General features: G+C 35.2%; 1 protein-coding gene across 1 annotated transcript in view; it reads left to right on the top strand.

Moving 5' to 3' along the window:
• The window catches only part of LOC111040640 (protein Wnt-5b-like), a 62,431-nt gene that overhangs the window by 16,792 nt on the left and 27,501 nt on the right, over positions 1-18,138 (top strand). Inside the window, exon 2 of the mRNA XM_022324613.1 lies at positions 17,400-17,821. Coding sequence (XP_022180305.1) covers positions 17,400-17,821 — 422 coding nt within the window. The remainder of the gene's footprint in view (positions 1-17,399; positions 17,822-18,138) is intronic.

Below are 18,138 nucleotides of genomic sequence, written 5' to 3'. Positions count from 1 at the left end.
TTTAGTTTATCCTCTTCGTTATTAGCTTGCAAGTTTATAGACACGGCGTTTATAGTATTTACTATTTAGTATATAGTACGTGTCTAATCATAGATCTAGAAAATTATATAACATTTATTTTTTTTAATGGATACCATCTTACAAATACGCACGCAGGCCATATACATATAAGTATATAACATATGTCACAAACACACACATATATAATATATATATATATATATATATATATACCCATAATAATAAACTATAAAAAAAAATCTAGGTAGTATTATGTATATATATTATACTGTATAAGTAAACGACAAAAATTATATTTTTGGAAATAGCCCAATTCTTGATAGTTTGTTTAAAGTTTAAATAACATAACAATAATTAATGGGGAAAATATATTTTAAATATAGTCTTTTAAAGTACCTATTAACCTGTGTTCCAAATGCAATTGAAAGAATTAATGTGTTAAATAATTTGTTTTGTACTAGGTATCGTATTTATGATATTCTTTAAATGATTAAGTTAAGATAACTCACAGACTTCGTGTAAATTACCTTAATGACAATTGACAGAACTCACCAATTACTGTCAGATGTCAAGCGAGTGTGTAATGTGTTTATACCACGCTAATAATATACTCTCTATAGTCTATACCCTAAGTTATCAAATTATTACAAAATATTAGATATAATATCGTATGAAATACCTACATTTTTAAAATTAGATCTATACTCTCAATTTTTATTTATTAAAAACAACAGAAACATGAGTAGAGAACTAAGTAGTGCACCAATATATTATGTATACGCGCGGGATACTCTAAGTTTAATCCTAACCTAACCTACAGAAATTTAATTTAATACTCTTACCTAAACTTTAAACATCAAAACAGAAATGTATAAACAACTTGCGTCAAAAGTGCTTGAAACTATTCTTTTGTTTAAACTTTTTTTTATTATCAAAATCATAAAACGTAATTGTATCTATGTATAGGCCACTATACAGTATACACACATAAATGTTACACATATGAATTATGCCAACAGTATCATAATACTGTAGAAATCGAATAAATATCTCGTAATTGTTGTTATGAAATTGTACGACTGTGTAAGAATATAAATTATAAGCGTGTTGCATCGTTAGATTTCGTATACGAAGGTATTGTAAAATATAACATGATGACTCATGATCCTGAATTTAAACCTGTCGTACGCAGGGTTGTACGAATGGAAAGACTTGCCACATTTACATGGGCGTGAATCGTGTGTCTGGCGATCAATGTATTTTTCATCATTAGAAGGTAAGTAGGGAAACGAAAATGCATTCAATGCGTTCGATACAGCAGACACACGCGCAGGGGAAGTAAATCGTGAATACCTATAAACTCAGCGACGAGAGAAACGGGTATGGTGTGTCATTCGAAGTTGCAACGGTATATAATAGAAGTAAAGCATGGAGGAATTCGTGACTTCTCTTCGCCGGAGGGATCCGGTTATGACACGTCGCGCGTCGTCGTGAAGGAAACGCTCACGGGATACTCGTGGGAATGGCCGTTCGCAGATCCGCCGGATAAAAGTTTCATTTATTTATCGTCGTCGCATGTACGAACGTTGAGCCACGAAATAGATGTTTATTCGAAAAAGAAAGAAAAAATGATAAATAAATAGACGTCCGTCGTATCGTGAGCTTGTATGCGTATACATATACTGTAGGAGATACACGTGTATAATGCAGTATAAATATTATAATAATATGAAGGTAGGTTGTACACTGTTAGAGATCTCTATAAATACAGAGCGATCGTAAATGTCTGGTGTAATGCTCCGTGGTATTTACATAGTTCATACAATATTTAATGTGTATAGTGCGCGATAATATTCATAACTTGAAGCATGAAGCGATAGTTTAGCAGCGGGATGCAATGGAATATCATCGACACGTGCTTGGTGCGTTGGTAGGCCAAGCGCAGTGGACGAGAGAATACAATTTAAAAAACCGTGAAATTCGCTTCTGTTGTGTGATTGGGTTTTGAGTATACCACTGGACTCTGAGTAAGGTCTTAGTTGTGATGATGTGTTAAATTTGAATTCGATGGTAAATTATTGCATACGAAAACGAGCCTGAGCGAATGAGCCGCGTATTAATTAAAATTACCATAAAACGTATCTGAATATTTTGTACATTTGATAGCTTTTAGAAGAAAATATTGTCAATTATCTGTTATCAATCAGAGCAATAGCAACTACTTAGGTTGGGTGAGGGCATTTTTACCTTATTTTTTTAATAAATAATTATATTTCAATATTTTATTTAAATCGATGTCCCGTGTAGAAACGTATTAAAAGAAGTATATACCAATATATTTTTAAAGGAGAGAGATTCAATCCTAACATGGTTGCTCGTATGTGAAGAAAACGATGATAACTATAGAGCTGTCAGACCGGGCGCGTGCAAGTGATGATTGATAATAATGTCACGTTATTAAAAAAAAAAAAAAATCATTCACATACGGATATTGTTGCTGCAGGTATCACACAGTGGTGCGATTGTGTGTGATGTGGAGCGTGTTGTTTTTCTATTCGTCTTTCTCGTCTGAATGAATGATTTATGGGCTAAAAATGAGGTTAAAGCTGCAAGAGTACAATGCACAGAGCTGCAGTATTGTGGTGAAGGGTCTCGGAAGATATTCGTGGTCAAGGTTTATTACCTGTATACACGCTGAGCGGGCGTGTGAGCCAGTAGCTAAATGGCCCATCATGGGTCATCTCCGATATAATAACAATAGTAATAACTAATAACTACATGTCCGAGCACTTGGGCAGTCAGTCGAATCAAATAAATATCTATTTCTTTTGTACACAAATGGTATTTGGCGAAAGATCTCTCGGCAGGAGGGTTTGGTGTATTCTGCTGTGCACAATTGAGAAATATATGCCGGGGTGGTTATATTATATTTATCATATTATTATACTTGGTCCGGTTCAGCATGCGGAAATTGTTGAAGACCCACGTGCGTGATTTAGGAATTTTTAAAGGACAATCCAAGACATTATTGTTAACATTATTGATTATCATATAGATATTTTGTATTATTATTTTTTATGGTTGAATCGATTTTGAATTATATGTTACTAGAACATGTTGAATGTCTATATGACCATATATTACCAGAAGAAGATTATGGATTTAATTATACAATATAATACTGTAATATATGAGTAGTTATGTATAAATGTTTATTAAATATAACATATCAATACTCTCACTCCTTCGTTCTATTAAACCGTGTATAGTCATGTTCTGTTGTCTTTTATTTAATTATTAAACATTCATTATAATTATTTACAAAATGTTCTGCTGAGAAATAGAAAAACATATTTATTTATTCAACTCGCTCTTGTTAACGGTTAAACAGAAATACAACACATTCATATTTTATCAGATCCAGTGTTCAAAGAGCAATTATGAAAAAATAAATATTTTATAACGTGTTTACCGGAAGATTAATTAAAAATACAAAAAACAACTTAACACAAGTAAAACATTATATTCGGACAGTTGTATATAGTAAATTTATATTTTTTTGCATTTGGTAACAAGTCTGAAGGCTTCGCTTACAAGTATTTGCATTCAAGTTTATTTTCACTTGACTGAGCTCTCGCCATCTACATACAAAACACAATGTCATCACGGTACATTATGTTACAAAATATAGCTTATTTGTTATATGAATTAAAATGCATGTGATTTACGATTTTGTATGTAGTTCAACACGCGCGATGACACTTACTGGAGTTTGATCAAAAAACGAGTTAAATCACTTAGGACTCGGTAAAAGTTTCCTCGTCGTTGAGAAGGAATAACTCATGTACCTAATAATCATCTAAATGTTTTGTCAAATACGTGTTTTGCCCAGGACCACATAAAAATTTGTTGAACAAGGTTTTATTAGGCTATAATAATATTTTATAGCATACATATTTTCGTACAGTATTTTAGAGTGTGTTAAACGTTTGACTCGTTCAGATAATTAACACGTAGTAATGTTGTGAATGTTTGATATCTGGTTGAGATTTTTCATACATTATAAGCAGTGAAATAAATTATAATTAATACGTAAATAAGCCACTTACATAAATATACGTCAAATTAGTAGAAAATATTTTAAACAATTTTAAAATGTGATCTCTGATATCTATAATTCGTTACAAAATATAGAACAGGAAAATATAATAAGTAATAATCGTATCAAAAGTTTTTATATAAAGCAACGAAATCTACTATACGTCTAATCAGTATATTATGTATTGTTTAAAAAAAATATTTATTTACACCTGGCATTTAAACTAATTGATGTCAGATATTATATTACTTTTAAAATGTAAATATACCTACAATCTATGTGCACGATATGCACTACATCAATACAAATCTGAATAGAAAAACTATACCTATAACTTATAAGCCTTCAATATAGCATATACATATTGTTCATCATTCCATTCGACATTGCATTAGATCTGAATATCTGATTCCCAAGTATTCTCGTATAGTTTATAATATATTATTATTATGTTGAATCGTGACGTATTTGACATGTGCCAATTTTTTAATAATATTGTACTTAGTGCTTACTATAGTGGAAGTAGTGTAGGTACTCAACTTCAAAGAAAATCGTACGTCTGCTGCGACATCGGCAATGTTTTATTATTATTATTATTATTATTATTACGACTTGTGTATCTAACCGATTCCATGAATTATGCTCGTCTCGGAAATGAAGAACCCGTTATGTTTCCACTTAGGAATCGTTAGACTTTATGAATGGAACTCGACGCAGCAATTATAAATATATATATATAGGTACGTCTATCCTGATTAAGTCCAGCATCGTATGCATTGTTAATGGAATATACTTTATAGTATATTATGCTATACATGTATAGAATAGATAGCCGTGGCCTGTGGCATATAATAACGTGGAGTTTGACTTTGAATGTTTGATTAATGTAAAAAATAGCTAAATGATAAATCAGTTTAAAATAATAATTATTTACTAGGTACCTTAATATTTATGCTGCAGTACGTGCGATAAAACGATTCGCCAAGAGCCCAAGACTGTTGAATGCACTGCTGTTGATTAACAATACTGTTACTCTCACGCGAACAAAAATTAAGTTAAGTGACTAGACTTGAAGTGGAAATGAAATACTAATGAAATTTCGGTTTTGACACAATAATATGAACCTAATAGTACGCTATAGAATGTATTAAGCATTATTAATTGTCTGTAACGAATCGTCTTGGTGGCTAGTAGTATGCTGTATACTAATAGGGGTTGGTTGTGGTCGCGAATATAATATATATACGACTTGCATTGTATTTAAAAGAAGAAAAAACAATTTATATGTTAATGACGGAAAGTCTTAGAAATATATTATTTTTGTTATAAATTAAATATTCTGGTAATAACTCACTGAGCAGTATACCTATTGATTGGTGTACTTTGAAAACAAATAAAAAAATTAGGTACTTAATATATACTTAACAGTATTATGTCCTATGCACTAATTATTGCAGTACCTATACTACTATTGATGGAGTTTATTATATGCGTTGCAGCTATAATAATACCATAATATTATACTCTGTTGCTTTTTGAAAATGAATTTATTGCAAGATGTGGACCGCATCTCAATCGAACTTTTTTCTTTCTTTCATTGTTGTTGTTAAAAGAGATAAATAATTATTATTACCATGGTATCAAATACACGATCGGTGCGTGGATACACGCATTCCGACGTTAATTACTCGAGAGTAAATTAACAACGTGGTGGTCGTGTGTATGCCAAAACCAAGCCGTCGAAAAACTTTCCACATTGTATATTCATATATATACAAGTAGACATGAAGTTATTCGGTTGCAGCAGATGTGTGTATATATATACCTATAGCGTAATAACTGTATAGATACATGCATTCATGCACATATTATGTGTGTATATATATACATGTACGGAGATTCAGGTAGACGGCGGCGGGCTAGATGATTTAGAGCGCGTTATTTCAACAAAGGACAGTTTACAGAACCACTTAAGTCTCGCATCGCACATAAATCACACGGGCGCGCAGTCTCCTTGGCGGTGGCGGTGGTGGCGGTGGATATTCCGAGGGGGTATATATATCACGGTGGCCGCCGCCGCCGCCAGAACCGTATATATAATAATATTAATATATATATATGTATGTGTATGTGTGTGTGTGTGTGTGTGTGTGTGTGTGTGTAACTAGTGTAAGGAGCGCGGGGGAGGAAATATTTTAATTTAAAATTCTCCACTCGTCCGCGGGCGAAAATGTAATAAGTACATGTTATAATATATAAATATATATGTGCATGTGTTTAGTGTTTACTTATACATAAATGCGTGTGAGTACGTACTAATAATATAAATATATAAGAACTGGCGCATATTCCTTGGGGGAATGTCGGTCGGTCGGTATGGCGAAACATGTCGAAATCTGGGTGCATATATAGGTACACGGGCTTACGGCGAACAGTGGTCAAGGCGATTATTATACTTGACTTCCCCTAAAAGAAGTTTGGTAAATGATAAAATATTGAGAAAGAAGGAAGTTAACTGATGTCAATGTAGATTGGTTAATTTAATATTAAGTCAGTATAAAATACGAGTTATATGTAACATGTAATTTTGTCCATAGATAATAATATAAGATTGGATTGGCTTTGCCAACCTTATATCACACGGGAATTGACTGAACAATTTTACTATTTGAATAGTTAAAATACACAAGTATAACAAAAAATAACAAACGACCCCTTGCCGGAGTGAGAGGCCGCCTTCTCTCTTCCACATTAAAGTACCGCGACCCACTGCGTTGAATTAGCATGTCCTATTCATTTTTCTATCATCTATGATTACGTTGGTAATCGTATACACTTTATAGTGGGTTTTTTTTTATAACATCCAACCTGAACTCGTATGATTCCTCATTCTCTCTAATCTATTGTTTTTAGGGACGTACGCAGGAAAAAGTTTGGGATGCGTATTTATCTTTATAAGATAAAAATATTCTAATCAAGATGTTGAAAATTATAACACTTATTCTTTTCAATAAACATAGTATATTGCATATCTTTGAAAAAATGTACTCTTTACTAATTTTATGTACTTAAAATACTTTGCTTCTTATAATATAGCGATGAGTTTAATATACAATGCCTGTATTTGTAATAGTAAATAACCATAAAAAAAATTCAAAAATGTAGGAGGGCGTATCCAATTATTTAGTTAAAATTATTTTCTTGCTGAACTTTAATGTTCTTAAACCTTGGTAGCCAATAGTGAAAATGCATAACAACCGGATAACAATTATTATGTTAATGAATGGCTATATATTTGATATATATATAAGACATTGAGTACTTGAAATCATTTCTTGAACTTTACGAATCCGTCAATGGAAACTCTCATAGTAGCATATCAAACAAAGCCGAGAATCGCCAAAAATAAGTAGGTAATAAAATCTTATGTGGTGCTTTTTTAACTGATATTGTAAGGGGCGCTTTTTATTGTTATGAAATTATTTGTTCCCTGGTTTTAAAATCATTTGAAAGTTTTCCCAGATCATAATGGCTAAATAAAAAAAAACTCGTTAACGGCTAACAGATAATTTAGTAATAACAAGACGTCGACGGATTATGTTACTAACTAAAAATACGATTGCTAATGATTGATGACAGCCGCGTGTGACTGGCAAATCCGCAGATCGTCAATAACAGTCAATAACAATGATACCTACATTATCTATTTCGGCATTTTTGAGCGACCACGACGACCTGGAATTTAAAAAAAAAACTTCGCTGTATCAAACTGATCGAGAGAGTCCATCTATCCGTAGTATACTAGTACGTGTCCGTGATGTATAATATTGGTAAGGCAATATAATAATAATAATATAATATCATAAATCTCTTATTCGCACCGCAGCCTCGTATAAGTATATATTACATTATACACTATATATTACAAGCGTTTCACGCGAACCGTCCTCGACGTCAAAGTTTCAATATTATTTACACGCTCTTACCTATATACATAGACATTAAATATATATATATTGTACGAGTAATACGGGCACGACGGAAAATACAGTATTATATTATGTACACAATATACATTCATCTGGTTGGCATATCGCTCGATCACGCGCGCGTGCAGATTGTGGAAAAGTCGATTACGTTATTTATGGACACGCAGTTTATATAATACTATACGTGCACCTAGTATCTACATGGTTACAACTAAATAATATGACGCCGCGTATCGCAAACGAACAAGGAATGACGTGTCGGTGTTATATTAGAGAGTAGAGACAGCCGCTACGGTCATAGATCATGTGGTTCTAAGACAACATTTACATTTCCGCCCAAAAAATGATATATTATACGTACGTATTAGTACGTGTTTGTAGTATTGACTGCGATATAGATGTTATCGTATTCAATTACACATTTTCTGAAAAAAATATCTATGACAACGACACATTTGCGCAAATGGAAATGAAACATATTATACGTGATGCTCAACTATAAGATTGTCATTTTTTAGTTTGATAATTTAGTGTTTCAATATAATAATATGTACAATGGCACTCAGAACAACATTGGAAATGTACATTTTTTAGGTGATTTGGTAGGGTATAACGTCTATATACGCAGTCGTTTATAGATACCACTACGACTATTCAGTATACCTTTTATCCGATTATCGTTATTAAAATACGTATTCTAATAATCACACAGTATGACGTGTATAGATCATTTCGAAGAATACTTATTTTTCAAACTCGCACAACATTGTACGCTTTGTTTCGTCCGACCAGCAAAACAAGCCCGCTCGCAATCCTACTAGGGTAAAAATCGTAATGTATAATTAATAGCACGGTGTATACGCAATGTACCTACGCCTCTCCGAGGAGCGAGCGATATAATTCGCAATCGCGCGTTCGTGTTTAATGGGCACACCCTGCGCGTGTACACTCGTCTACCGCGGCGCCGAGTTTCTCCGCGTCCCCATCGTCGTCACGCTCCTCGGCGATTCGTTTTCCGGGAACGTCCGGCGGCGCCGGTAACCGCAGCAGCGGCAACATCAGCAGACCGTCCGGCGGACCTTCGTCGTCGGCACCGGCGGAGATCGGATGTACACACGCCGAATAAAATAATATTATTTCGTCCATCGCATTATGTACAGTGCTGCTGTTGCCGTTGCGTGTATCATCGGTCCGCGATCCGTTCATTACGCTAATAGATTTCCCGAAGACACACATCAAAAGGAATCGGGCGAAATCCATCGCGCAGCGTTCCCCGCCTTCGCGCCACCGCGCGCCGCACGGGGGTGCCTGCCGCCGCCCCCGCCGCCGCCACACACGCGCGCGCACGCACAAAAACGAGGGGGTTGAGCTTGATTAATGGGACCGGTACGCTCGCGCTGCCCACCCCTGCAGTGTGTGTGCGACGTGCACGCGCGGACACGCGCCCCCTTTGTATAAATCATCCGGGACGCGTTCGCGCTCGCCAGTCGACGGACGTGCCGTAAATTACACTAGTGTGTGCGTGTGTGTGTGTCTGTGTGTGCGTGTGCGTGTGTGTGTGTGTGTGTTTGTGCGTGCGTGTGTGCGTGCTTTCGGCCGCCGCCGCGCCGTGGGCTCCGCGAAGAATTAATATCATGGCGATTTATCGTGGTGGGCGCAGATGCACCGCCGCGGCCGCGGTACACGACGGTCCGAGATGTGCAACGCGAGCGGTGACTGTAACGCTCGATAATACACCGCTGCAGGGTGTTTCATACCGACCGTGCTTGCCCCCGTCCGTCGATAGGTTTTACCATTTTATATTTTTCAATACCCGGCGTCGGACTCTGTGCATATATTATATTGAAGCATTTTATTCGTTGGACTTTGTCGTATCGTGATATTACAACACGTTGTTGAAATCTGATGCAGGAAAACAAAATAATAATATGCCCGTTTAGCGTTAGGTATAGTTATTTGTAGACACGTTCTAAAACCCGGCGAAAGATAAAGTGTCTTGTGATCTCATTAAGTTTGGGAAACGATCTTGAAAATGACTTGGTCTTTATTTCGTTGGACGCTTATAGAAATTCTCAATACGTACATTAAATCTCACTGCAGGTATAATGATAATAGAAGTAAAATGTTCGCTCAATGTCACATTGACAGTTGTATTGGCTATCGCAGTATCGCGGACAGTATCGCCCCTATGCCGCACATTATATTCGTGTTGTCACGTTAAAATTCGAATTGAGTCGATTTAATCGGTCGACTATCTGATTAAGATTAAAGACGTATCGATCGTTACATAAAGTCAAAACTAGTATTATCGCAAAACCACGTTTCCCAATGATGTGCGTTTGTCACAAACAAAAAATAATTTTGTGTGATTTCGTGATGTAATCATTTAGTTTAAATAATTATAATATTAATATCAAATGTATATACAATCAATAAGTAGTTTGGGATACTAATTGTTGTTATATTTCTTGAAAAATTTCAGTATATTATTACTTTGATAATTAAATTTGTATGTTATTATGTATTGTGCTTGTGTATATACTGTATAGTACGTGTGTAACAATAATGTGAACTGTTTATGCTTGAAGCATATCTTCCCAAGCTATACTCCAGTACCGGCAGTACCTATATATCCAAGTGTTTAATAAAAAAATCCAATAGCATAAAATGTTCACGATGAATCGATTATTATATTTATATTGGTGATTACTTTATACTTAAAACATTCAAATGAACCAATTATATTATTATTCAACTATACTCGTTACATGCCTACGTAATTTGTACGTTTATATTGTGATGGCTTTCTATCGCTTCCGTATGTTGTATATATCTCATATTTGATTATCCTTTTTTTAAATCGTCCAACTAACTGTTGGATTACGAGTTCGTAATACAGACGTATTCCGGTCGATATTGCAAAATTGCTATGCATATACATTATACCTACTGTAGACGCCAAGAATGCATTTTTTTATGATTCAGCCTCTACTTTTGTGTGTAGTATGATTTAAAAAAAGTCATAGTTAATGTGTTCAAATTTGTTAAAAAAAGGAACTACTACGACGCCCACAAGTTTGATCAATATACAGAACTATTTTAATCACATGTCTAACTATAGGTGAATTCTGTTTAAAATAATTTACTATAAACATTACACTGATTAGTAGCTCAGTATATCTATACATTATAATAATTTATCAATGACGATTTCTATACATAAATGTCAATTAGTAATTTAAAATTAATATATTGTATTGTGATGTACGTGTCACTGACTGATTCAGTGATACATACGCGTTGTCGCGAACAATGTGAAGAATAATATGACCTTCGTCGGACACAATATCTTATCCTATATAACAGATAGCACCTATATACTACAATGGTTGTAAGCTGTAGTCGTTCGCCGGAACCGAACTTTCCCCCTGCAGTAGGTTCGCGTGCATATTGTATACTGACTGTGTGGGTTCGTTTAAAACAAGTGTGCTGTCTGTGGGGGTGTCAAGTAATGTTCTGGATTTTTCAAATTGCAAAGACTATTACTACACCCTCGTAGTGGCGTGTTTTGTTACACTCCACTACCGCAGTGTACTTGGAAAAAGACGCGTTCACATAGTGTGACATTCTGCTCACACACGTTATATACCTATATTACATGATATTGTACATCGTATGCATTGTGCGCCAGCATTCAACTCCGCTGCCGTTCAAAAATCATTTGTAACTTTTGACGTATCTACCCAGCGTCACTTTGCAAACAATGTGAATCAGTAGCGTATCCAGAATTTAGCATAGTTTTTTGTTTCGGGCGATTTCAAATGGAAGTCATTTATTTATCACAGTCTTCACTTTTCATTATAATACTAAACGTGGACCGTGGACCGTTCAGGGGCTATGGTATTATGACGGTTCAGTAATTTGTCACGAACTCACGAATCAGCCGAGTTGTAATATTCGTATCGGGCACGGATTCAGAGCAAAGATCTGGGGAGGAGGCATTTTTTTACAACACAAATACAATTACAGTTTACACTTTATTCTTAATTTAAAAATTTTTTTCCGATATTGGAAAAATCGTTTAATCATCTTATAATATAATTTAACAAAATAGATTAATGATTACATAATAAATAACAAAATCCAAACGTATTTTCATATTGTAACTTTTCCCAAAACGTCCAATGTTTATGTTAATTTGCCTATATGAAAATTGGAGAAATAATATGATTAGGGGGGTGGACTGGGCCCCTAGCCATCCTCAATCCTTTTCCGATTCAATAAGTTGTACCGTATATGAGTTTAGTGATCATTGAATTGATTCATTTTTGTGTAGTTAAATTTAGAATAATACACCTCTGTACTAGTGTACGTTATTATCATTATTATTATAATGATCCGGAATTAGAGCTATCCATCACCGTGCCTAGATGTTATACACGGTCGTCGCGCGCCGTGGTACTTCTTGCGTTTATTAAAATCTTTTGTTTCTACAGTGTCTAAAGTTTAAACGGATTACATAGGTATTATAACGTATGTTAGGTAAAATGTTGTACGGACATATTCATAGATATTTAGTAGATCGCACTTGCAAAGTTGAGACACTTCACTACTTCAGTGTATCATATGGAAATCATAGATGTCCTTGAGATGTTATAATTTAGAGACGAGGTTGAAACAGTACGGCGGCGTGTGATAGGACAATATAGATGTATGCTTGATGTTGCTATAAGCACTGTCATTGTGGCTGTTTTATTCGAAGCTAATTTTTTTATCGAGTTCCTATAGACGAAATTAGATATTAAAGAACGGGGATTCAATAATTTTACCACTGACATACGTTAATCGAACGTGTTAAAATTTGTTTGGGTCATAAATTATAACTTATAATATACTCATCATAAACATTAATTAATATTTCGATATGACACTCACACAGACATACAGTGTCTGTCAATACGCAATCGCAATATATTTACATATCCGAGGTTCGGCGCATGCTATTGAATTTTCATAATGAAAAGTTATAAATTATGAATCAAAACTGTTAGGCTTGGACTTATCTCTCACGACGTGAACTGTGTGTTATACGAGGACACGAGGTATAATATAATGTGATGTGGTGAAGAGTAATTGTTACATTTAATTTATACCAAACAGAATAATTGTATAAGTTACTGGACAGTGAAATACTGAAGTCTGAAATGCAATAATATATCGTATTGATGGTTATTAAAAGGCCTTAAGGGCAGTTTAATAAGTATATACAAGACATAAATAACGATCAATTGTAATGTATTGGTAATATTTTATAAGTGGACAATCATGTTATTAGAAAATTTATGTTATAACTGTGTAACTTGTTCTTCTTCTATATTGAATATTACACGTTCGGTTAATGTTTTGGTTATCGAAGTATAATATATAATACGAATTCTAATAAAGTTGTTATAATTGAAGGTCATAATGTTACTCGCAACACACGAACTTATATGTACATCAATATGTATCTATTGTATGTGTATAATAAATTATTAGTTCAGGATTTTATTGAAACAAGCAATTATTATAATAATTTAATATTCAAAAATTATTATTGAAATAAACCAACTCTGCGTAATTTTCTATTTTACTTTACTTCCGATGGTGTTGGAACCATGTGGGTTATTTCCCCTTATAAAGTGCTATTTAAATGTGTCTACTGATTTTGTGCAGTATCAAATGTTAGAGAATCTATTGGTTGACTTGTTGATTTTCCGAGAAACCTGGCAGTCCGATTTGCTATTTATAAATATGTATACCTACTTATATTTATACGACTTGGTTATAAAAACTTTTTCAGGATATTCATATTAATTCGAAGAGCAGTTTTTATTTGATGTAAATTTAATATGATATATGTGCACTTACTTATATATAGTGCCAATAGTGGAATAAAATGTTATTACTGCAGAAATTACTACTATAGTGTTAAATATAAGTAAGAATTACGTGATATTTTACGGTATAAAACTTTTCATATTTTATTCATGAAATATATATTAAAAGTTATAACTTATTAAGTTTTAGTTTGTATATATATATACATCACGTTTTTCATAGTGAATTATATCATCTAAGAATATTTATGGTATATATATATTTATGTAAAAGAGGGGGCCTATTTTCTTTTATAAAATAAAAAATTAAATAATAATAATAAACGTAACGTTTTTCTCGGAAACGTCTCTGGTCTGCCGTATATTATTCATTTTGATCCTTTGAGCGTACTTACTGCAAACAAAACCTGCTTTTGTTTGAACAAAATGTTTGTCGAACGATTTATAGCGCAATCCGTCACGCGAAAGTACATAAAAAAGAAGGGAATTATACAACAAAACGGAAGCCTTTTTTATTTTTTGTTTTGCGGTCTGACCGGAAATGTCCGAACGTCGGCGTATATACTGGTATGTTACATGTCAACCGAACATTAAACGGCTATTTTGTACAGCATTTCTAGATAGAGACAGATTTTAACATTTTTTATTTTTTCAATTTCTTGAAGTCATAAATCGTACGCTCTATATATGCATGCCTCTCTCGTTCTTTCATTGGGTAAATTAACGACAAAACACCGAGAATCTAAAAAACAAACATATTTATTGAAACTACTTTATCGGCCAACTGAATACGAATTCAGAAACCTCACACTATTATATTATATCAGGGTTTCTTAAACTGTGTTGCGCGGATATTATTTCAGGGTTCTATACGAACTTTTGTGGTTTTTTCCAAAATGTTTAAGGAAAATTACTTAAAAAATCTAACTAAAGGTTAGAGTGGCTTGTGGAAAAACATTTTTGTATTAAAGAAAAAAAAATGTTTATATATTAAATAATGATGTATATGGAATATACTATACTTATATATTGTACCTACTTAAAGTGCTTATATAGTATACAGAAATAATAGTTGAACGTCATTGATATTAATGGAGTCTAATCGTAAATATATATATATAAATAAATTATAATAATTAATAATTATATATTTATATACGATTATACTTTGCTCGATAGATGTCATCGAGCAACAAAAGTTTTGCAGTGTTCATCCTTTGTTATGTTATACGAACCGTCTCATATGATTTTTTTAACAATATTATTACGTTAAGAAATTTATATTCTGAGGTGCCGTTAGTAAACGGCTTCCTCCACAAATTATTCATGCGAAACGTTTATTATTTACCACGGAACCAAATTTTTAGCATTAAATTGAAAATATCTTTCTATATAAAAAAAAAAAAACAATATTATAATATTACGTTTGGTGTATCTAGGGGTATAACCCACGGGTCGCGACGATATATGTTGTGAACATACGTCGTATGTGACATCGTGTTGTATCGTTGTAATATTAAATAAAACTACCCGTACAATATAATATATATAAAATAGCCGATAAAAAATTAATAATCATTTCATATTGTATTATGTTCATAATTATTGATAATTAGGGTGGAAAATGATACAAGCGACAGCCTCGCCGTCGAAAGCTCAAACGTTTTAATCGTAATTACGTTGTCCGGTTACCAGTGCGAGGCCCCGGGCGGCTTTCTACCCCGCCGACGCCGAACAACCGTACGGTGGTCCGCTCAAGGGGTTTCTGCTGTATATTATTATCATACAACACGTTGTTTGTTTTCGGTGCGCACGAAGAACCGCCGCCCCGTATACGCTTCTTGTCTTTCGCTCCGCTTTGCATCGCGTGTATATATATACGGCCGCGCGGTCCCGGGAGCCCGTCCCGTCTCGTCTCGTCCCGTCGCCGCCGCCGCCGCCGCCGCCGCTCGGTACACACGATGCGCGTATTCCGACGATAATATAATACTTATATATATATATATATATATATATATACGGTCTCGGGAGCCCGCCGGCGTTTTATGATTGCCGCTCGCGCTCGCTCGGTGAAATATAGTTAGTTATACACGGTCGAACGGATGCAAATGAAATATTAACTCCCCTCGCCGTACTGCTGCTGTTGCGCACAGTCCCGTACTCCAGTACTGCTGCCGACCATTCACTTCCACCACCGCCGCTTCCACCGCACCGCCCCGATGGTGTATTAAGTCGTTATACTTCCCGCCATATCTCTGCCACCCACCCCCGCCCGCCAATCCCGTCGACCCCCCGCACCGCCAACCCGGAAACGGGCTTTCGTTGCCTATGTATATACACGATAATAGTAATATGTGTATGTACGTTTACGATATTTTATATATAATTGCCCTCGGGTCCTCGCATATATATATATACGAGTAGCAGACGCGAGCACTCCAAACATGCATACACACCGAAATATATATTATAATATTGCACGTGTATATGTATAATATAATATACCGTATTTACTTCCCCACCCCCTTCGTCTTCCCCGACTGCACGCCGACAACGCGAAAAGCTCGGCCGCGGACGTATTACAATAATTTTATTATATATTATATTACATTGGCGGGCTTAACGTATAGCACTGCAATATGGACAATCGGCGTGATAACGTGTACTGCTATAGTGCTACGGGGCGGAGCTACTATCGCAACGAGGATCGGCACAATCGTTTCAGATGAATAGACATTTAACTAATTGGCTGTCGTCGGACCATTTCATTCCTACTCATCTGCTGCATGTATGTACGATGGTCGAGTTACGACCTGTACATATTTCGCTCGTCAGATTGACTCGTAAAGACCTGCGCGTTACCCGGCGTAGGAATGAAAAAACTGTGCTTATACGCCTGTAGGTGCGCACATTCTGTGTATAGATATGTGTGTATATAATAGGAGTGAACGATTTCATTTCAAAAGCTAGGGTTCTGAAATTGTATTCAACGTAGCTAAAAAATACGATCATGCGTCATGAATAACTGTACACGACTAAAATGAAACATGCGGTTACATAGATTATTATAAAAACGTTAGTTTGTATTTTTCGTTATTGATATTAAACTGCACAAGGGTGCACTTTTTCATCGATTTCCGGGTTCTCTGACGCTCTGTTGAAAGCTTTTCACGCCATTCCGGCTCTCGATCCTCGGATCAATGTCCTGTCTAAATATAATAATATACCCACATAAAAATGTACCTAATATCCTATGAAATCACATGACTGTTTTGAGCATGTAAAATACAGTATAAATATATATTGTTATGATAATAGTCAGATAGTACTTAATAAATAATAATATATTTAACATAATTCAACAGCATATTCAAATATTCAATAATAATGTTTATGTTACGTGTATTGTAGGCACTTCAAAGAGTCATCGTCGTACGCACAACAGGTGCCGTGGACGCCGCCGGAACCGTCTGTGGGCGGTGTAGGGGTTGGGGACGTCGATGTCTCCGTAGGTGAAGCGGGGACGATGGTCGGCGGTGGCAGTGGTGGCTCGATGGGTATGATGGGTGACCCATTGCTCTTGTCGTCATCGTCGTCGCCTTCGCCTCCGGCGTTGCCCACGGACCCGCCGCCAAAGTGCAACAACGTCTCTGGCCTTTCCGCCGGTCAGGCCAAGCTGTGTCTCCTTTACGAGGAACACTTGGCCTCCATCCGGTACGGCATCCAAGCGGGACTAGCTGAATGCCGTTCGCAGTTCCTGCACCGTCGGTGGAACTGTTCCATGACCGCTGAGAACGTCGGTGCGCCGTTTCTCGGACCCGATCTGCAAACAAGTACGTACCTATTATACTATTATGGCTCATAACAGAGGTCTTGAGATAAGTAAGGAAAATATACAATAATATAAAATATTATTCTGTAGAGACATACAATGTAAGCCAAATCTATAATGAATGCTGTTCATTTATCTTTAGGTATCATATCAAAATAAGTGATGGGTTACGTAAATCTATAGTTACCGAAAATGACTTAAACTTAAGACTTCTCAACATTGTCAATGCAATTGTTATTTTTGACAACATTACATTTCCTTTTTTACATGGTGGTTAAGAATTTGCTTGGCCCTATAGTCTATGAAGCATCACGGAAC

This window comes from Myzus persicae, unplaced genomic scaffold (assembly GCF_001856785.1).
Source record: "Myzus persicae strain clone G006 unplaced genomic scaffold, MPER_G0061.0, whole genome shotgun sequence".
Lineage (NCBI taxonomy): Eukaryota > Metazoa > Arthropoda > Insecta > Hemiptera > Aphididae > Myzus > Myzus persicae.
The sequence above is the reverse complement of the archived record's forward strand: the minus strand, read 5'-3'. Positions and strand labels throughout refer to the sequence as shown.